Here is a 21,922-nt window from a genome sequence, read left to right as displayed (position 1 = left end):
ATGCGCGCCAACCCCTAACTGCTCACGGATGAAATTGCAGCGAGGATGGCGGTTCGCAAATTTGCCCGGCGCTCCTTAAAGGGGAGGCTGTTTGCGCCGTGGCCCGCCATATTTTTCTCGCGTCGATTGGGCTGCCATCCTGCAGCCCGGCACTCTTTTATAGCGTCCACCAAAGGGACTACAGAGCCCACAGTGGTCCTCCCCTTTAATTGAAGGGGAGGGCGTTCTGCTGCAGCAGCTCTACACGAAGCGTCCACGTAGCCCTAATGCTGCCGAGAGGGCGCTGGGCTCCGGAGTGGGGCGCTGAGCTCTATCACCTCGGGAGCACCCCTCCAAAGATGCGGAGCAGCCCCAGTAGCGCTCTGCCTCCGTTAATGGGGCTGGAAGGCTAAATTCCGCACTGGGGTGAAAATTCTGGGCCGGGCACTAAACGTCCCTGCCCCGAAAGGTTACTGCCTCCAAATAGGGCACGGGGCAATTTCGCATCCTGGCATTTTAAAACAGGCTGTTGAATAAAATTAAAGTCCGAGTAATTTGAGATCGCTAAAAACCTGCCTTTGCCACCGTGCACTGGAGTTAATGGCTGGTAAAATTGATGGTGCTGGCAGGACCAGGACATGGCAAAGATTTAAAGATCACATGGATGAACTTCAGCAATTGTACATCCCTGTCTGGAGTAAAAATAAAATTTGGAAGGTGGCTCAACCGTGGCTAACAAGGGAAATTAAGGATAGTGTTAAATCCAAGGAAGAGGCATATAAATTGACCAGAAAAAGCAGCAAACCTGAGGCCTGGGAGAAATTTAGAATTCAGCAGAGGAGGACAAAGGGTTTAATTGGGAGGGGGAAAATAGAGTATGAGAGGAAGTTTGCTGGGAACATAAAAACTGACTGCAGAAGCTTCTATAGATATGTGAAGAGAAAAAGATTAGTGAAGACAAACGTAGGTCCCGTGCAGTCAGATTCAGGTGAATTTATAATGGGGAACAAATAAATGGCAGACCAATTGAACAAATACTTTGGTTCTGTCTTCACGAAGGAAGACACAATTAACCTTCCGGAAATACTAGGGGACCGAGGGTCTAGAGAGAAGGAGGAATTGAAGGAAATCCTTATTAGGTGGGAAATTGTGTTCGGGAAATTGATGGGATTGAAGGCCGATAAATCCCCTGGGCCTGATAGTCTGCATCCCAGAGCCCTAGAAATAGTGGATGCATTGGTGATCATTTTCCAACAGTCTATTGACTCTGGATCAGTTCCTATGGAGTGGAGGGTAGCCAATGTAACCCCACTTTTTTAAAAAGTCGGGAGAGAGAAAACGAGGAATTATAGACCGGTTAGCCTGACATCAGTAGAGGGGAAAATGTTGGAATCAATTATTAAAGATGGAATAGCAGTGCATTTGGAAAGCAGTGACAGGATCGGTCCAAGTCAACATGGATTTATGAAAGGGAAATCATGCTTGACAAACCTTCTGGAATTTTTTGAGGATGTAACTAGTAGAGTGGACAAGGGAGAACCAGTGGATGTGGTGTAGTTGGACTTTAAAAAGGCTTTTGACAAGGTCCCACGCAAGAGATTGGTGTGCAAAATTAAAGCACATGGCATTGGGGTAATGTACTGACATGGATAGAGAACTGGTTGGCAGACAGGAAGCAGAGAGTCGGGATAAACGGGTCCTTTTCAGAATGGCAGGCAAAGACTAGTGGGGTGCCGCAGGGCTCAGTGTTGGGACCCCAGCTATTTACAATATACATCAATGATTTAAATGAAGGAATTGAGTGTAATATCTCCAAGTTTGCAGATGACACTAAGCTGGGTGGTGGTGTGAGCTGTGAGGAGGATGCTAAGAGGCTGCAGGGTGATTTGGACAGGTTAGGTGAGTGGGGAAATGCATGGCAGATACAGTATAATGTGGATAAATGTGAGGTTGTCCACTTTGGGGGCAAAAACACGAAGGCAGAATATTATCTGAATGGTGGCAGATTAGGAAAAGGGGAGGTGCAACAAGACCTGGGTAACAACAACTGATTATTCGGTCATTATCACATTGCTGTTTGTGGGAGTTTGCTGTGCACAAGTTGGCTGCCGTGTTTCCCACATTACAACAGTGACTACACTCCAAAAGTACTGTAAAAAGGGGCTGTGAAGCACTTTGAGACGTCCGGTGGTCATGAAAGGCACTATATATATGCAAGTCTTTCTTTTCTTTGTCTCATGTAATATTTAAAGTTACTTTTGCATAAGAGTAAATAGCACATTTGTAAATGTGTTAAGATTTACAGGAATTCTTGTTTATTTTTGTTAACTGCATTACTATAGCGTCAGCATGCAGAATCATTTGCACGCAGCCATTCTTAGTGAGTTTCTGAACTTTAGAATTATGGGTTTTGACGCAACTGAAGTGATTACCATTGATTTCAGCTAGCTTTGTTTCAAATTGATTCAGTTCACTTTTTAACTACAATTGATGGTGGATCAGCAAAGTCATGCTGCTGGCCTTGATGAGCTAGGTTAAAAAAAATGACTATGAAGAAACATCTCAATGTCCAGGTGGAGCAGTACTGAGCCATAAAAGATCAGGAAGGTCCCATTCTGCGGTTAATTAGCTGACCTCAACTAGGGCAGCAGATGGCCAGTGAGTGGAACTAAATTGAGCAAACAATATTATACTCATGAAGGTTGCCCAATGGCCCCTGGTGGAATGTATATGAAAATGGAAGTCAGGTGACAAGTCCCAGCTTGGTTGCAGTGCTCCAAACTGTCAACATTCCTTGCCTGGTCACACACACACATGTAGAAACGTCACTAGAGTGGGGTATTAGAAGACTGTCAAGCTGTCCTCCAAGGTATGGTAGCATACTGGTTATATTACTGGACTCATAATCCAGATGCCTTGACTAATGAGCCAGAGACGTGAGTTCAAATCCCACCACGGCAGTGGGGGGGAATTTAAATACAGTTAATTAAATAAATCTTGAATTAAAAAGCTAGTATCAGTAATGGTGACCATTGTATCAGTAATGGTACTGGATTGTCAGGAAAAACCCCAACTGGTTCACTAATGTTCTTTAGGGAAGGAAATCTGCTGTCCTTAACCCGGTCTGGGCCTATATGTGACGCCAGACTCACAGCAGTGTGGTTGACTCTTAATGGCCCAGCAAGCCACTCAGTTGTACCAAACCACTATGACAAAGTCAGCACTGTGGAAAAAAGACTGCAGCGGTTCAAGAAGGTGGCTCACCACCATCTTCTCAAGGTCAATTAGGGATGGGAAATAAATACTGGCCTTGGCAGCAATGCTTGCATCCTGTGAACGAATAAATAAATTTAAAAGTTCAATGCCTTCAATAAAGAGTCAGACTAGATACTGCAAGCTCAAAGTAAGTGTGACCGTAGTCCTTTATTACAGATCTCAGAGTGCCTCTCCAGCCTGTGAGGCCTCTTTATATATAGGTGCTCCCAAGGGATTGTGGGATCCCTTGGGACTCCAGGGGATAAGCCCTCTGGTGGTTAGACATGGTATTTAAGGTTTACATACATAACAACACTCTCCCCTGCCCCCGCCAAGTCAATAGTGTAACTATTTACAATGTGAGTCGATCTGGAGCCTTCATTTCCCTGGTTGATCGTCTCAGTGCAAATGCTGGTGTTGGTGAGTCGTTTGTTGGGCCTTCGCTGGTCTGCTGTGGGTGATGGGTTCTGCTTCGTGGTCAACCGCTGGGTCGGTTGCCACTTGTGTATGTTGTGTTGGAGGATCGAAAAAGGTAGAGTCTATTGTGGGTTGTTCTGGATAGTTTGTAAATCTGAGTTTAGTTTGATCCAAGTGTTTTCTGCAGGTGATTCCATTTGCGAGTTTGACCACAAACGACCTGCTCCCCTCTTTGGCCAAAACAGTACCAGCAATCCACTTGGGACCTTGTCCACAGTTCAACACAAATACAGGATCATTTACTTCAATTTCGCATGACACATTTGCGCGACCATGATATATATTCTGTTGAAACCGTCTGCTCTCTACCTGTTGGGTAGATCAGGGTAGACTAACAAGAGCCTTGTCTTAAGTGCCCTTTTCATGAGCAGTTCAGCGGGAGGGACCCCAGTGAGCGAGTGGGGTCTTGTGCGGTAAATAAGCAGGACTCAGGATAAGCGAGTCTGCAGTGAGCCTTCAGTTACTATTTTCAAGCTCTGCTTGATTGTTTGAACTGCTCGTTCTGCCTGACCATTGGACACTGGCTTAAACGGAGCAGACGTGACATAGAAACATAGAAACATAGAAAATAGGTGCAGGAGTAGGCCATTCAGCCCTTCTAGCCTGCACCGCCATTCAATGAGTTCATGGCTGAACATGCAACTTCAGTACCCCCTTCCTGCTTTCTCGCCATACCCCTTGATCCCCCGAGTAGTAAGGACTTCATCTAACTCCCTTTTGAATATATTTAGTGAATTGGCCTCAACTACTTTCTGTGGTAGGGAATTCCACAGGTTCACCACTCTCTGGGTGAAGAAGTTTCTCCTTATCTCGGTCCTAAATGGCTTACCCCTTATCCTTAGACTGTGACCCCTGGTTCTGGACTTCCCCAACATTGGGAACATTCTTCCTGCATCCAATCTGTCCAAACCCGTCAGAATTTTAAACGTTTCTATGAGGTCCCCTCTCACTCTTCTGAACTCCAGTGAATACAAGCCCAGTTGATCCAGTCTTTCTTGATAGGTCAGTCCCACCATCCCGGGAATCAGTCTGGTGAATCTTCGCTGCACTCCCTCAATAGCAAGAATGTCCTTCCTCAAGTTAGGAGACCAAAACTGTACACAATACTCCAGGTGTGGCCTCACCAAGGCCCTGCACAACTGTAGCAACACCTCCCTGCCCCTGTACTCAAATCCCCTCGCTATGAAGGCCAACATGCCATTTGCTTTCTTAACCGCCTGCTGTACCTGCATGCCAACCTTCAATGACTGATGTACCATGACACCCAGGTCTCGTTGCACCTTCCCTTTTCCTAATCTGTCACCATTCAGATAATAGTCTGTCTCTCTGTTTTTACCACCAAAGTGGATAACCTCACATTTATCCACATTATACTTCATCTGCCACGCATTTGCCCACTCACCTAACCTATTCAAGTCACTCTGCAGCCTCATAGCATCCTCCTCGCAGCTCACACTGCCACCCAACTTAGTGTCATCCGCAAATTTGGAGATACTACATTTAATCCCCTCGTCTAAATCATTAATGTACAATGTAAACAACTGGGGCCCCAGCACAGAACCTTGCGTACCCCACTAGTCACTGCCTGCCATTCTGAAAAGTACCCATTTACTCCTACTCTTTGCTTCCTGTCTGACAACCAGTTCTCAATCCACGTCAGCACACTACCCCCAATCCCATGTGCTTTAACTTTGCACATTAATCTCCTGTGTGGGACCTTGTCGAAAGCCTTCTGAAAGTCCAACTATACCACATCAACTGGTACTCCTTTGTCCACTTTATTGGAAACATCCTCAAAAAATTCCAGAAGATTTGTCAAGCATGATCTCCCTTTCACAAATCCATGCTGACTTGGACCTATCATGTCACCATTTTCCAAATGCGCTGCTATGACATCCTTAATAATTGATTCCATCATTTTACCCACGACTGAGGTCAGGCTGACCGGTCTATAATTCCCTGCTTTCTCTCTCTCTCCTTTTTTAAAAAGTGGGGTTACATTGGCTACCCTCCACTCGATAGGAACTGATCCAGAGTCAATGGAATGTTGGAAAATGACTGTCAATGCATCCGCTATTTCCAAGGCCACCTCCTTAAGTACTCTGGGATGCAGTCCATCAGGCCCTGGGGATTTATCGGCCTTCAATCCCATCAATTTCCCCAACACAATTTCCCGACTAATAAAGATTTCCCTCAGTTCCTCCTCCTTACTAGACCCTCTGACCACTTTTATATCCGGAAGGTTGTTTGTGTCCTCCTTAGTGAATACTGAACCAAAGTACTTGTTCAATTGGTCTGCCATTTCTTTGTTCCCCGTTATGACTTCCCCTGATTCTGACTGCAGGGGACCTACGTTTGTCTTTATTAACCTTTTTCTCTTTACATACCTATCGAAACTTTTGCAATCCGCCTTAATGTTCCCTGCAAGCTTCTTCTCGTACTCCATTTTCCCTGCCCTAATCAAACCCTTTGTCCTCCTCTGCTGAGTTCTAAATTTCTCCCAGTCCCCAGGTTCGCTGCTATTTCTGGCCAATTTGTATGCCATTTCCTTGGCTTTAATACTATCCCTGATTTCCCTAGATAGCCACGGTTGAGCCACCTTCCCTTTTTTATTTTTACGCCAGACAGGAATGTACAATTGTTGTAATTCATCCATGCGGTCTCTAAATGTCTGCCATTGCCCATCCACAGTCAACCCCTTAAGTATCATTAGCCAATCTATCTTAGCCAATTCATGCCTCATACCTTCAAAGTTACCCTTCTTTAAGTTCTGGACCATGGTCTCTGAATTAACTGTTTGATCCCATTGCGGGTCATGAATTTCTTGAATTCAGCACTGGTAAAGCACGGCCTATTGTCACTTACAAGGACATCAGGCAGGCTGTGCGTGGCAAACATGGCCCCTAGGTTTTCAATAGTGGCAGCGGACGTGTTTGCCGACATTATCACACATTCAATCCATTTGGAGTACTCATCTACAACCACTAGAAATATTTTTCCCAAGAATGGGCCGGCATGGTCGACATGAACCTTAGACCACGGTTTGGAGGTCCAAGTCCTAAAACTTAGTGGTACCTCCCTGGGTGCATTGTTTAACTGGGAATATGTAGTACATATGTGCACACAGGACTCTAAGTCTGCATCGATGCCGGGCCACCACACGTGGGATCTGGCTATCGCTTTCATCATTATAATGCCTGGGGTGGATACTGTGGAGATCACTAATGAAAGTGTCTCTGCCCTTCTTGGGGACCACTCCAGGATTGCCCCACAGAAGGCAGTCTGCCTGTATAGACATTTCATCTTTGCGCCGCTGGTATGGCTTTATTTCTTCCTGCATCTCTAATGTGATAGTAGACCAACTCCTGTGGTGCACACAGCTTTCTACTAGGGACAGTAAGGAGTCCTGGCTCGTCCAGGTTCTAATCTGTCGGGCGGTGACAGGCGATTGCTCACTCTCGAATGCTTCCATTACCATCACTAAATCTGCAGGCTGTGCCATCTCCACCCCCGTGGTGGCCAATGGCAGCCTACTGGGAGCATCAGCACAGTTTTCTGTGCCTGGCCTGTGGCGGATGGCGTAGTTGTATGCGGACAACGTGAGCACCAATCTCTGGATGCATTCGTACTTATCCCCTTAATTTCGGAAAAGAGGGATATAAGCGGCTTGTGGTCGGTTTCCAATTCAAATTTGAGCCCGAACAGATATTGATGCATTTTCTTTACCCCATAAACACACGCCAATGCTTCTTTTTCGATTATACTGTAGGCTCTCTCGGCCTTAGACAGACTTCTGGATACATAAGCAACCGGTTGCAATTTCCCAAATTCATTAGCTTGTTGCAATACACACCCGACCCCGTACAATGACGCATCACATGCTAGTACCAAACATTTACATGGATCGTATAACACAAGCAATTTCTTTGAACATAACAGCTTCCTAGCTTTCTCAAAGGCATTATCTTGGCTTTTACCCCATACCCATTCATCTCCTTTACACAGTAAAAAGTGCAGGGGTTCTAACAATGGCTAAGACCCATAAGAAGTTACCAAAGTAGTTCAGGAGTCCTAGAAACGACCGCAGCTCCGTCACGTTCTATGGTCTCGGCGCGTTCTTGATTGCCTCTGTCTTCGAATCGGTGGGCCTGATGCCGTCCGCTGCGATTCTTCTCCCCAGGAACTCCACTTCAGGTGCCAGGAAAACGCACTTCGAGCATTTTAACCTGAGCCCCACACAATTAAGCCGACTAAGAACCTCCTCCAGGTTCTGCAGGTGCTCGACGGTGTTCCGACCTGTAACCAAGATGTCATCCTGGAAGACCACGGTGCGCGGGACCGACTTAAGCAACCTTTCCATGTTCCTCTGGAATATCACCGCAGCCGCTCGAATCCCAAACGGGCATCTGTTGTAAACGAAGAGACCTTTATGCATGTTGATGCAGGTGAGGCCTTTCGAAGATTCCTCCAGCTCCTGCGCCATGTAGGCCGAGGTCAAGTCCAGCTTCGTGAAAGTTTTCCCTCCCGCCAGCGTCACAAATAGGTCATCTGTCTTTGGTAGTGGGTATTGATCCTGCAGCGAAAAACGTTAAATAGTTACTTTGTAATCACCACAGATTCTGACAGTGCCGTCTCCCTTGAGGACTGGAACAATCAGACTGGCCCACTCATTGAATTCGATCGGCGAAATGATGCCCTCTCGTTGCAGCCTGTCCAGCTCTATCTCCACCTTCTCTCATCATATACGGTACTGCTCTCACCTTGTGATGGATGGATCACGCCCCTGGAATCAAATGGATCTGCACTTTTGCTCCTTGGAACTTCCCGATGCCTGGTTCGAAGAGTGAGGGGAACTTGCTTCGGACCTGGGCACATGAGGTGTCGTCGACGGACGAAAGCGCTCGGACATCGTCCCAGTTCCAGCGTATCTTTCCCAGCCAGCTCCTGCCGAACAGCGTGGGGCCATTGCCCAGTACCACCTAGAGTGGTAAATCGTGTACCGCTCCATCGTAGGAGACCTTTACGGTAACGCTGCCAATTATGGGAATCAGTTCCTTTATGTACATTCTAAGTTTGGTAAGAATGGGAGTCAAGACTGGCCTTGAAGCCTTGTTGCACCACAACTTATCAAATGTCTTTTTGCTCATTATGGACTGGCTTGCGCCCGTGTCCAGTTCCATGGACACCGGGAGTCCATTTAATTCAACCTTCAGCATTATCGGGGCACACTTTGTGGTAACTGTGTGCACCCCATATACCTCTGCCTGCTCGGTCTGAGGCTCTGGTTCATCATGATCCACCGTGGATCTGTCCTCCTCTGCAACATGGTGGTTTGCAGGATTAGCAGGGTTTGCAGCTCGCAAACGTATCCTTGGAAGCGGCATGAATGGAATCGATGATCACCCCCGCAGCGCCATCAAGGTGTTAATTGCCTTGTATTCACCACCCTTGATGTCGGACTCTGAGTCAACTGCAGACGTGCAGCTGCAGGTGTGTAAGTCCTGCTATGTACGTTTCGATTCGAAAACAACGTTACTTTGTTCACAGTACTTGCAGCAGCACTAGTGTGCTGGGAAATCTGTTTGGTATTGTCACTGGTGGAGGTAAACACCTGGGCTATCGCTATGGGTTTACTCAAGATTGGGGTCTCTACAGTCAAAAGTTTGCGAAGTATTACTTCATGGCCAATGCCAAGTACAAAGAAGTCCCTGAGCATATGCTCCAAGTGTCTTTCAAATTCGCAGTGTCCTGCAAGGCGCTTTAGCTCGGCAACGTAGCTCACCACTTCCTGGCCTTCAGACCTCTTGTACGTGTAGAACTGATACCTCGCCATCAGAACGTTTTCCTTTGGGTTTAGATGCTCCCGGACCAGTGTGCAGAAATCATCGTACGACTTGTCTGTGGGTTTCGCTGGAGCGAGCAGGTTTTTCATGAGGCCATAAGTTGATGCCCCGCAAACGGTGAGGAGGATCGCCCTTTGTTTGGCAGCATTCACTTCTCCTTCCAGCTCGTTGGCCACGAAGTATTGGTCAAGTCGCTCCACGAAGATTTCCTAACCATCTCCCTCCGAAAATTTCTCCAGGATGCCCACAGTTCTCTGCATTGTTGCGTTGTGGTTCGTCATTTGTACCTCGTCCCCAGTTGTTTTGTCTTGAATAAAGAGTCAGACTAGACATTGCAAGCTCAAAGTAAGTGTGACCATAGTTCTTTATTACAGATCTCAGAGTGCCTCTCCAGCCTGTGAGGCCTCTTTATATACAGGTGCTCCCAAGGGATTGTGGGATCCCTTGGGACTCCAGGGGATAAGCCCTCTGGTGGTTAGACATGGTAATTACAGGTTTACATACATAACTGAGGGATGCAAATGTAGAGGAAAGGACATCTGAATGTTGTCATCCAACTATTCACCTGGGCTCTGTTTAGTTTTTCCAAAGTTCACATGGGTAATGTCTCTACTTGAAACTGAGTACCGTTTTTAATATTTGTTTTCCATTTCATTCCACACAACAGCACCAGATATTTAATTTAATTTTAGGACAATTATTTTAGACAACAATCCCAGAATAACCTCTGATCAGTTTGATTTAATTCAGCCTGTGGAGCATATAAAACCAGAATTGCTTCACATAGATACAAAGAAGAAGAAAAATAAATCTTGCATTTCTACAGCGCCTTTCATGTCCTCAAACCAATTCTCAGCCAATGAAGTACTTTTGAAGTACTGTTGTAATGTAGGGCATCACGACAACCAATTTTCACACAACCACATCCCACAAACAGCAGTATGATTATGGCCAGATAATCTGTTTCAGTGATGTGGGTTGAAAGATAAATGCTGGGCAGGACAGTGGAAGAACTCCCCTGATCTTTTACATCCACCTGAAAGGGCAGACAGGAACTCAGTTTAACGTCTCATCCAAAATATGGAACCTCCGACAGTGCAGCACTCCCTCAGTACTGCACTCCTGCAGACACCAACACCTCGTTTCACCGTGCTTGCAAACATCGCACCACCATACCTACGCTGAGAATATGCAGTCTCCAGAGAATATAACCACTACACCAGCAAAGACATGTAGATCCAGATTGGCTTGAACAACTTACCACCAACCTGTCTGAAATGTAGAAGGCCTTTTTGGACCGTCGTCGAAGCCCTTCAGTGATCTCCCCTCAGCCTTGATGACTGATGGTGAAAGGCTGGGAAGAACTGCAACATACAGAATGGATTCCTGATAGAGGACCCCATAGTACAACCTGTAGGATCAAACTTTCCTTGCAAACAGTGGACAATCATCAACCGCCTGAGAACTGGTCATAGTAGATGCTACCACCTTCTCCATATGTGGACGATTAAAGCATCCCCATCATGCGACTGTGAAGCTCCTAATCAGACCCTGGAGCACCTCATTGAGCACTGCCCTCAGAGGGCATTTGCAGGCAGCCTACAAGATATCCTTGCTGTTACACCAGAAGCTTTGGCCTGGATATCCAACTTGGATATTGAAGTTTGATTTGCTTTGCTATCATACGAAAGAAGAAGAAGAGTACTGCACTAAAGAAACATACGAATCCCAGAAGCTTGAAGCAAAAATCCTGTAGTTGCTATTTCAGTTTTTAATCATTGGGTGGCAGACTGGTTGAAAGGGGAATTCTTCCCGGTCGGCTCATGCTGTGAAGGTAACGGGTTAATCTAACTGAAAACAATCAAGTCTCCTTTTACCCTACAATGCAAAAATGAAGATATTACACATTTCATAAATTTTAAACAAATCATTTTATTGAAACACATCGCAGAAAATTTATTAATTCATCCAACCTCCTTTCCGAATACAGTATGATTTTATTTATAAATCAATTTTCCAATCTTTGGCTGGCTTTGCAGAATATACCACCCACACACAACAAATGATGCCACATGATCAACATATTTTATACTGCAGCCATCCATCTCATAAAATTTTTACTATTAACTATTCATACTCATGTTTTTCCCCTCATGGGTACACTGATTATTATTGAATTAATTCCATGTCCAAATGAGCTATTTCATTACCTTGCACTCATGAACTCACTAAAGATTTTCAGAAAACACTGCTGTATATATACAGAGGTATCACATATACAGAGCAGGCAAAAGTAAAGGAATCCTTTAACCACAACTGGAATTCTCGTTCTCGGAGGAGAGATCAGATTCCTCTATTTACCTCTGGTTTGAATATTTAATGTACAATGTAAACAGCTGTCACCATCATTGATTTTGTTGTTTACTTGCACCATTAATCATTAAATCGTGGAATAGTACAGCACAGAAGGAGACCATTCGGCCCATCGAGTCTGCTCCAGCTCTTATCCTTCCTGTTCCACTTCTTGCTGCTCGGGTGGTGTTGAAGGCTGGTGCTTCAGTATAGCGAATTTAAGCAGCAAGCAGCACACACCAACAAATCTGAAAACTGACTCGGAGTTACTGCAGAGTTCCTCCCAAATGATCCAAGCACCGGAATCGTTCCTTGAGCACGCCAATGATCTGCTCAATCATATTTCTGGTGGTGGCATGGCTCTCATTGTAGGTATGCTCTGGGTCTGTGCCTGGGTCTTTGACACTTCTGACATGCCTTGATGATAGAAAGGCTTTGTGGAAAACTGTTGGAAATGAAAGAAAACACGGAATTTGTAGATCTTGCCTCATTAACTGGGCTATTTACAGATTTTGAAAGACTGATTTGCAGATCTAGAAGCATTAGAACCAAAATATTTGCTTTTGGGACATATTTTCCTGTTCCTGTGCCTATCTATATTGGATCACCTGGGTGCAGTGCAGAGAGCAAAGTCAAGTAGGGAGGATCACCATTAAAGGAGTCTGCAAAGTTGGCCTGATAAAGAAAAACTAGATTCAAAAAATAAAATCTAATTTCTATATCGATCAAAAATAAAATTAAAATCTTATATCTATATAGGCTACTTTTTATTTTATGAGTCTGGCAATGTGTATGATTGTGATCTGTTGGAAATTGTAAATATTTCAATGGTAGTTCTGTCAACAGGTGACATAAGACTATTTTAAGTAGATTTGTATTTGCTCTTCACAGAGGGGATGTCAGTGCTACATAAACTAGCCCGATACATCACTGAATTACTGAGGGGTGTGCTGCACTATTGGAGGTGCCATTTTTCAGATAAGATGTGAAACTGAGGTCTCTTCTCCTGTCTTAGCTGGATGTAAAAAACAAAATAAAATCCCATCGTACTCTGGCGAGTGGGTCAATAACCAGAGGTCATAGATTGAAGAGCATTGGCGAAAGATCCAGAGGGAAGATTAGATTTATTTTCACTCAGTATTGTCGGGGTCTGGAACGCTTTACCTGAAAAGGGTGGAAGCTCATTCCATCAATAATTTTAAAAGGGATTGGACAGGTACTCGAGAATGAGGAATTGACAGTTATGGGCAAAATGTGGGAAAGCGGGACTAAGTGCGACTGCTCTTTCACAGAGCCAGCACAGGCACGATGGGCTGAATGGCCTCCTCATGTGCTATAGGTTTCTGTGATAGTATTCGAAGAAGAGCAGGGGGCCTCTTTCGGTGTCGTGGCCAACATTAATCCTTCATCTAACATTAAAACAGATTATCTGGTCATTTATCTTATCGCTGTTTGCAGGACCTTGCTGTGCACAGATTGGCTACTGAATTTTCCCGAAAATAACAGTAACTATATTTCAACAGTGCTTTAACACTTCGGAATATCCTGAGGACATGAAAGGCGTTATATAATTGCGACTCGTTTATTTTTTCACCGAGTCCATGTTCAGCATTTCTTGGATGGCCATCATATTATAAAGCTCCACTGTTACAAGAGCAGCTCAAACTGCATCAGTGTGTCAGTCACATTTCCATTCCAGTTACCATTATGGCTTCTCTGAGTGCGTCTGCGAAGTTAGGGTGAAATGATTGGGAAATGATGGACAAATTCAGTGACGCTGTAACCACTCTGAATTCAGAAAGAAAGACGGTTTTATGCTGCTGTGCTCCCATTCGGAGCTGCGCCTTCAGGATGCACGGATAGAAAATCATGGGCTGTACAACTGCAATTCCCTACCATTTGCTCCCCGAGTGACACTACCTGCTGGGAGCACGGAATCAACCTTTTACCACTATAACATCCATGAGAGAGGAGATTTCCAGCCCATGGGATACTTACTCAGCTTCAAAGAGTGAATAGACAATGCTCTAACTTATTTTTGTATTCAATCCCACCGACATTGTCAATACAATGGAACCCCTCTAGAATTAAACCCTTGCTTGTCAACATTGACTACAGGCTAGACTTTCTGTGGCAATAGAGATAAATGAGGACAATGTGTGAGAGCTCCATTTCCATGACTACTTTTAAGCAAGTGAGTATGGGTTTGTAACCCACTTTTCCGAGTTTCAGGCAGAGTTCTAACCCTCCGCTAATTCCACCCATTTACATGACTGCTGAAGGCCAGTGTCACCTTTCAGGAAGTTTTTTTTCTAAAGCTGGACTGTTCCATTAATGGCTGCTGCAATTATAAAATTGTAGAATGATACAGCACAGTAAAAGGTCCTTTTGCGCCTTAAATTTACAGCAGTGTTTTTCTCCTAGTCTAATGTCACTCTCTCCTCGCTCCACATACCCTTTAATATTATACTTGTTCAAGTAAATATAAAATAGCATTGAGACTTTGCTTCAATAATGAGTTGTGACAGCGAATTCCACATTCCGGCCACCCTCTGTGCAAATAATTTTTTTTTTCTAAACCTTGCCCTTGAATTATTTTTGTGATTATCTTAAATTTGTTACCTTTCATTATCGTCTCACTGACAAGTGGAACCAATTGATCACTATTTACCTTGTTATATCCTTTCATAATCTTGACCACCTATATGAGGTCACCCCTTAACTGGTGAAGGAAGTTCTAATTTCTTAAATCTCTCTGCATAACTGTAACTCCCTAAATTATGGATAGTGCATTCGGTGCTCCCCTCTCACTGGAAGAGGAGGAAGTAGACCAAAGGCCAGATCTGACTGTACCCTCGGCAGTCTGCCTGCACCAACCACAACCATATCTACAAATCCCCGCACAGCTGCCTAGCAATATGAGAGAATTGCCTTCACAGGCTCAAGTTCAAGAGGCATTTACTGTGCTATGCCATCCATTGCAAGGGACTTGCAGATAATCTCCACCACATGGATGATACTGCTGAAAGCAATTAAGCTCAATTTCTACACTTTGTTTTCGTTCCTGGGATGTGGGCGTTGCTGGCAAGGCCAGCATTTATTGCCCATTCCTGATTGCTCCCTGGCTCATAATTTGATTTAAAGTCATTATGGAAAGAGACCAGAAGATATTGAAGGTAAAAATGCTTGACTGGGAAAGAGCTCATTTCAGTGATTTAAGAAGAGCCTTCGCATAGGTAGATTGGAAAAGATGGTTGCCGGGTAAAGCAGTAACGGAGCAATGGAGGGCATTCAGGGAAGAGATAGTTCAGGTGCGACCTAGATATATTCCTTTTGAAGGGAAAAAGGTACAGCATCCAAAACTAATGCGCCCTGGATGACAAAGGAAATAAAAGTTAAAACAAAACAGAAAAAGGAGGTTTATGACAAATGTCAGGTGCAAGATTCAGTTAATAACCAGAAAGATTGTGGAAAGTACTGGAGGGAATTGAAAAAGTTAATACGGGAGGCAAAGAGAGATTACAAGAAAAGATTAGCAGGCAACATTAAATTGAACCCGAAAACATTTTATAAACATATAAGGGCCAAAATTGCCCCTCTCAGAAAGTCTCGTTAGTGCCCGCGGGAGGCACTAATGGGGCGCTAAAGGGTTTTCACCCGGGCGCGGCAGCCAGAACCCTCACCCCCGGAATTGTCCCCAGGGCTCGAAGCGCAAAAAGTGCTTTGTGCCGACACCGTGATTAGCGCACGCACGGTGTTGACATCATCAGCATGTGCACTGACCCCTTATCGCCCCGCACCAAACCCTTTGCACCCTGCAAGGGAAATTGCCCCGCGGGTCGTGAGGTTGGCATGGGGTGATGCCACCGACAGATTCGCTGGGCGAGAAGCTGTGGTGGCTGGGGCGCCCCGGCAACCCTTAAAGAGGAGGTGGTAGCGCCATGGCTGCCATCTTTTCTGTGTCGGCCGACAATGGTGGCCACTTGTGTGGCCGAGCCACCAACATGCAGCCCGCCAGCCCCTCTTGGGTGCCGGGCCTGACGGCCCAGTGGGTGCCACTAAAGCAACGATAGAGTTCACAGCGGCCCTCCACTTCGCCATTAGCAGTGCACCTCTGAGCATCGTGTCTCTCGAGCGCCCTGCGAGCCGCCCGCGAACTCCCCGTTACCGGCACACAACATTGTTTGACTCTCAGAGCCCAATTCTGGAACATTTAGCGGCCCGTCTCGCCGGGCGCTAAATCTTCTTTTAATTCAGACTGTGTGGGCGCAGCGCAATTTATCCCCCATAAAGTGTTAGGGAAAAAGTTGGGCTTATTAAGGACCCAAAGGGAAATCTTGATGTATTAAATGGGTACTTTGCATATGTCTTCAGAAAGGAAGCAGATTGTATAAAGGTAACACTAAAAGAGGGGGAGGGAAATTATGGACAGTATAGTAATAGATAAAGAAGACGTACCAAAAAGATTAGCATTACAGAAAGTTGGTAAGCCACCTGGTCCAGATGGAATGCATCCAAGGTTGCTGAAAGAAACAAAGGTGGAAATTGGTCACAATCTTTCAATCCTCATTAGATATAGGACTGGAGGGTTGCTAATGTTGTACCACTATTCAAGAAAGGGGAGAAGGATAAACTAAGAAACCACAGGCTGGTCAGCCTAAGAACGGTGGTGGGGAAGTTATTGGAATCATTACCAGGGACAAAACAAACTTTCATTTGGACAGGCATGGGTTAATTAAGGGGATCCAGCATGGGTTTGTTAAATCATGTCTGACTAACTTGATTGGAATTTTTGATGAGGTAACAGAGAAGGTTGAACAGGGTAGTGCAGGAGATTTTATATATATGCGGACTTTCGGAAGGCATTCGACAAAGTGCCACACAGGAGGCTTATTAAGAAGATGTAATCCCATAGAATTAAGGGGAAAGTGGTTATGGATACAAAATTAGCTCAGTGACAAGAAGCAAAGGGTGATGGTGGATGGATGTTTTTCAGACTGGGAGGTGGTTTGGAGCGGTGTTGCCCAACAGTCAGTTGTGGTTAAAGCAGATTCAATAATAACTTTCAAAAGGGAATTGGATAAATACTTGAAAGGGAGAAATTTTCAGGACTATGGGGATAGGGCAGGGGGATTGGGATGAATTGGAAAGCTCTTTCAAAGAGCAGGCACAGGCATGATGGGGATGAATGGCCTCCTTCTGTGCTGTATCATTCTATGGTTCTATGAACTGGAGTTCCCAATGTCCAAGGGGTTATGATGGCATCGATGTGGCCATCTAGGCTCCTGTCACAATCTCGTGGCCTACATGAATTGCCAAGGTTTTCACTTCATTAAGATTAGCTCATCAATGACCAAGATTACCAGACCATGTAAGCCAATATCCATTTACCAGTTAGCAGTTACAATCCTTTCATTTTAAGGCAATCCTCTATATCAGCCTTATTTGAATATGAAGGCAAGCTGGAAGGATGATTCCTTGGGCACTGAGGTTATACTCTTCAGCCAATCTATTGACACGCTTACTCCACCCATGAACAGAAGTAATGTGCACATACAACAAGGCTCATACAGGATCCTTAGACATTGATCAGTAAAAGATCCCATAGCATTATTCGAAGCAGAGCAAGGGAGTTCTCCCTGGTGTCCTGGTCAATATTTATCCCTCAACCCAGATCACTCAAAAAATAGATTATCTGGTCATTATCACATTGCTGCTTATGGGATCTTGCTGTGCACATATTGGCTTCCGCGTTTCCTACATTACAACAGTGACTACACTCCAAAAGTACTTCAGCACTTGGGAACATCCTGAGGTCATGAGAGGCATTACATAAGTGCAAGACTTTCTTTTTAAAGAGCATAGTATTCATATCTTGAAGCAGTGTTTCAGATGCCAGAAATAGCATTTCAGATGCCTAGGGAACAGCAAACAGCCCAGCTGACCAGGGTTTTCACGTTGTATGTTGCATGCAAACTTTGTAATATAAAGAGGTCTAACTGTTGAGGAGAAGCAGGAAGCTACTCCACAGCTGAGGCTAGAGTCAGGTGCAGCATTAGCCCAAAATATATTATCACAGGGACACCTTTTCAGGCTGGAAGGCTATTGTACCAGCTTGAATTACTGGACACATTCAGGTAAATACCTCAATCGTCCCTTTAACAAACCGTCCTGTCCACAAGTAGTCAGTAAAATGGCTTAAAGCAATATCCCCAACATTGGTTTAGCACTTATCTCAACTATTAATTATGCCCTTCATTTGCTGTGTTGCTACCTTATTCTGCTGCCTCAGAAATAAACTCTCTCTCAAAGGTCAAATAAAATGCAACCATTTATTTCCCTACTCTGTGCCAAGTGTTCATGATTTTAGTGGGGTTTTTTTTATCCAGTGCCTCCACTTATTAAAAATGTATTATATTAATGTTTTTTTTTTTACTTTTTACTGGTGACCTCTTCTAAATGGCTTTCCAATAGAAAATAGAAAGACTTGTATTTATATAGCGTCTTTCACAACCTCAAGATGTCCCAAATTACCTTACAGCCAATGAAGTACTTTTATTTTGAAGTGTAGTCACTGCTGCAATGTAGGAAATGCGCATGGCAAGATCCCAGAAACAGCATTGTGACAATGACCATATAATCAACCATTGATCTACCATCAATTGCCATTTGGGGAAGAGAGTTCCAAACTTCTACTACCCTTTGTGTGTAGAAGTGTTTCCTAATTTCACTTCGGAAACGTCTGGCTATAATTTTTAGCCTTTGCCCGCTAGTCCTAGAATCCCCAACCTGCGGAAATAGTTTTTTCTATCTACGCATCTGTTCCCTTTAATATCCTGAAAATTTCGATCAGACCATCCCTTAACTTTCTAAATTGTAGGGAATACAAACATAATTTGTGTAATCTCCTCTCGTAACTTAACCTTTGAAGTTCGGCTATCATTCTGGTAAACCTACGCTGCACTCCCTCCAAGATCAATATATCCTTCCTAAGGTGTGGTGCCAAGAACTGCTCAGTAATCCAGGTGTGGTCTAACCAGGGTTTTGTATAGCTGCAGCATAACTTCTACCTCCTTGTATTCTAGTCCTCGGGATATAAAGTCCACCATTCCATGAGCCTTTTAAATTATTTTCTGTACCTGTTCATGACATTTTAACGATCTATCTACCTGGACCCTCAAGTCTCTTTGGACCACCATTGTTTTTAGCTTTTCACCATTTAGAAAGCACCCTGTTCTATCCTTTTTACATCCAAAGTGGATGAACTCACATTTGCCTACTTTGAAATCCACATACCATAGTTTTACACATTCACTTCATATGTCGATCTCCCTTTGTAATTTTATGCTTTCATCTACGCTGCCTACAATGCCACCTGTCTTTGTGGTCATTGGCAAATGTGCATATATGACTTTCTATGCCATCATCTGAGTCGTTAATAGATATTGTGAATAGTTGAGGCCCTAACACCGATCCCCGCAGGACACCTATTTGAGTACTTGCCCATTATCCCGACTCTCTCATCTCCTGCCGCTCAGCCAATTTCCTAATCAGATCAATAATTTTCCCTCAATTCTGTGGGCTTCAACTTCAGTTAATAGTCTCTTATGTGGGACTTTATCAAATGCCTTCTGGAAGTCCATATAAATAACATCCATAGACATTCCCCTGTCCACTATTGTAATCACCTCTGCAAAAAATTCAATCAGGTTTGTCGGGCATGACCTACCTTTCACAAATCTATGCTGCCTCTCTCTGATAATTAAACATTTTCAAGGTGTTCAGTCACACTATCGTTAATTATAGACTCTCGTAATTTCCTGACAACAGATGTTAGGCTAAATGGTTTATAATTCTCTGGTTTCCCTCTCTCCCCAGTCTTAAATAGTGGAGTGACATGCACAATTTTCCATTCTAAAGGAATGCACAGATGCCTATAGTGGACTAATCCATATTTCCACCATATTTTGCAGGATGGTTTATACAAGGTTAAACAGCAGTGCTCAGACAACAATCTACCTTTCTAAGCAAACACTGTGTGAGCCAAACCTCCAGGCTTGGAGCTAAAGAACGAAGCGAGCTGGCCATTTGGCTAGTAACCATTTACTCATCCACTCCTACCACTACTCAGTCCTCCTCATACGTGCACTGTGACTCATGTGGTGCTACCTCCTCAAACTCATTATCATAATCCTTTGGAGTTGATGCCTGGTCAATGTGCTGGTGTCTGGCATAGGTGGTGCCATAATCCATAATGCTATGAGGTGCTGCTTAATTCTTTGATAGTTGGATTGTTGGCTCAATCCTGTAGCAATCCTACAAAAGCATAAAAGGAACATATGTTGCAATGCTGGCTGTAAGAGAGTGTTTTTCAAACAGTGCTTACTTAACAAATTGACTGTGTGTGATAGTGTTATGCCTGAGTGAGTGAGTATGGGGAGAAGATGTAACAACAGAAGAATGGTACTAGCCTTCAGTTTGTTGGAAGTCTCTGACTTCACCTTCTGCCACCCCCTGTATGCTGTTGGTGTCAATAATGGGCAGTGTTGCCTCTTCATCAGCTGTATTAGCCTGATTTTAGGGCTCCCCTCCTGCATTTGTTCCCTCCTATTATGAGGTACCGGGGATGAGGGACCTCGGTTATTTGGAAAGACTAAAGAAGCTAGGTCTGTTCTCCTTAAAGTAGAGAAGGTTAAGGGAGAGATTTTACAGAGGCATTCAAAATTATGTTTCCATTGGCGGGTGGGTCGAGAATCAGATAGCACAAATTCGAGATAATAGTCAAAGGAACCAGAGAGGAGATGAGAATTTTTATTACACAGCGGGTTATTATGTTCTGAAATGCATTACCTGAAAGAGTGTAGGAAACAGATTCAATAGTAAATTTCAAAAGGAATTGGATATAAACTTGAAAAGAAGAAAAATGCATGGCTATGGGGAAAGAGCAGGGGAGGGGGACTAATTGGATAGCTCTTTCAAAGAACTGGCACAGGCATGATGGGCCGAATGGTCTCCTTCTGTGCTGTAAGATTCTATGAACTTGTCCTGCAAAGAGATAAGTAGTGTTGAGGTGCGGGAGATTTCAGGAGCGCATACAGTGACTCCTAAGTGCCCTTCCTGGATCTGAGAACTTGTGTGACTAAAGAACCAAACATCATGCAGTTCAATTGCGTTAGAATGATCTTTCCTATCAAAGCCCTTTTAAGATATTAGTATGACAGGAGTTATAGTTGTAAGTGCAGCTTGAATGTGTGTCCTATTTTGATGTGGACACTCAAACACCTGTAAGTGCTTTACTTGAGACAGCTTTAAATATGTAACAGGTTGTCAGGCACTAATTAGTGACATGCATATTTATTGATAAAGTATGAGGGAAACATTCAATTAGAAGCAGACACAGAACAAAGTTCAATCAACAGCAGAGATTTAAGACAAGGTGTGTCTCAAGTTAATTAATGCCATATCAGATTGATGTAAGGTACTGTGACGTAGGTTTAGCTCAGCAGATTTCTTCAGATTTACCAACTTCTTACACCTTTTCTGTCAGGATTCTGGCCACCACCTCTTCTTCCTGCACTGTTCTGTTCTGGGAGGGTGTCCAGCGTTTTGAAGCAGGCAGCTGTCCTCACACACACACCTCGCGCAACATGACCTTCACTTCGACATGGGGCTTTCCTGCTGAGGCCCTCGACCACATCCTCACATGCTCCATTTACTGGCTCAGACCCTTTCTTGTGCTTCAAGTGGATGCTTTCCTTTAAATGGCTGCTTCTCTGTAAATGCCTGCTGCATCCTGTCAAACCGCTGCAGCAATGCAAGAGATCCTAATTCTCTGTCTGCAAGCTCCCAAGTGTGGCCCACTGCAGTGGCAGGAGCTTGAATGAAGTATTTGGTCAGGGTTAGTCGCAGAAGTTGAGATGGTGATGGGCATGTGCAATATATATTGGGTAGATGTCCTGCTGTACACCGTCTCTTCCCCAGCAGTATCCAAATTTGAGGCCAGTGTGAGAAATTTT

At 44.3% G+C, this 21,922-nt stretch overlaps 1 protein-coding gene across 1 annotated transcript in view; it reads right to left on the bottom strand.

Annotated features, from left to right (window-relative positions):
* The window catches only part of gabra5 (gamma-aminobutyric acid type A receptor subunit alpha5), a 238,007-nt gene extending 217,848 nt beyond the window's left edge, over positions 1-20,159 (bottom strand). Inside the window, exons 1-3 of the mRNA XM_070891338.1 lie at positions 20,076-20,159; positions 17,739-17,823; positions 16,365-16,429 (exon numbers count right to left, since the gene is read on the bottom strand). Of these exons, the coding sequence (XP_070747439.1) occupies positions 16,365-16,429; positions 17,739-17,823; positions 20,076-20,159 (234 nt within the window). The remainder of the gene's footprint in view (positions 1-16,364; positions 16,430-17,738; positions 17,824-20,075) is intronic.
* Positions 20,160-21,922: the final 1,763 nt, after the last annotated feature.

This window comes from Pristiophorus japonicus, chromosome 10 (assembly GCF_044704955.1).
Source record: "Pristiophorus japonicus isolate sPriJap1 chromosome 10, sPriJap1.hap1, whole genome shotgun sequence".
Lineage (NCBI taxonomy): Eukaryota > Metazoa > Chordata > Chondrichthyes > Pristiophoridae > Pristiophorus > Pristiophorus japonicus.
Note: the sequence above shows the minus strand (reverse complement) of the source record. Positions and strands in the feature narration are given on the sequence as shown.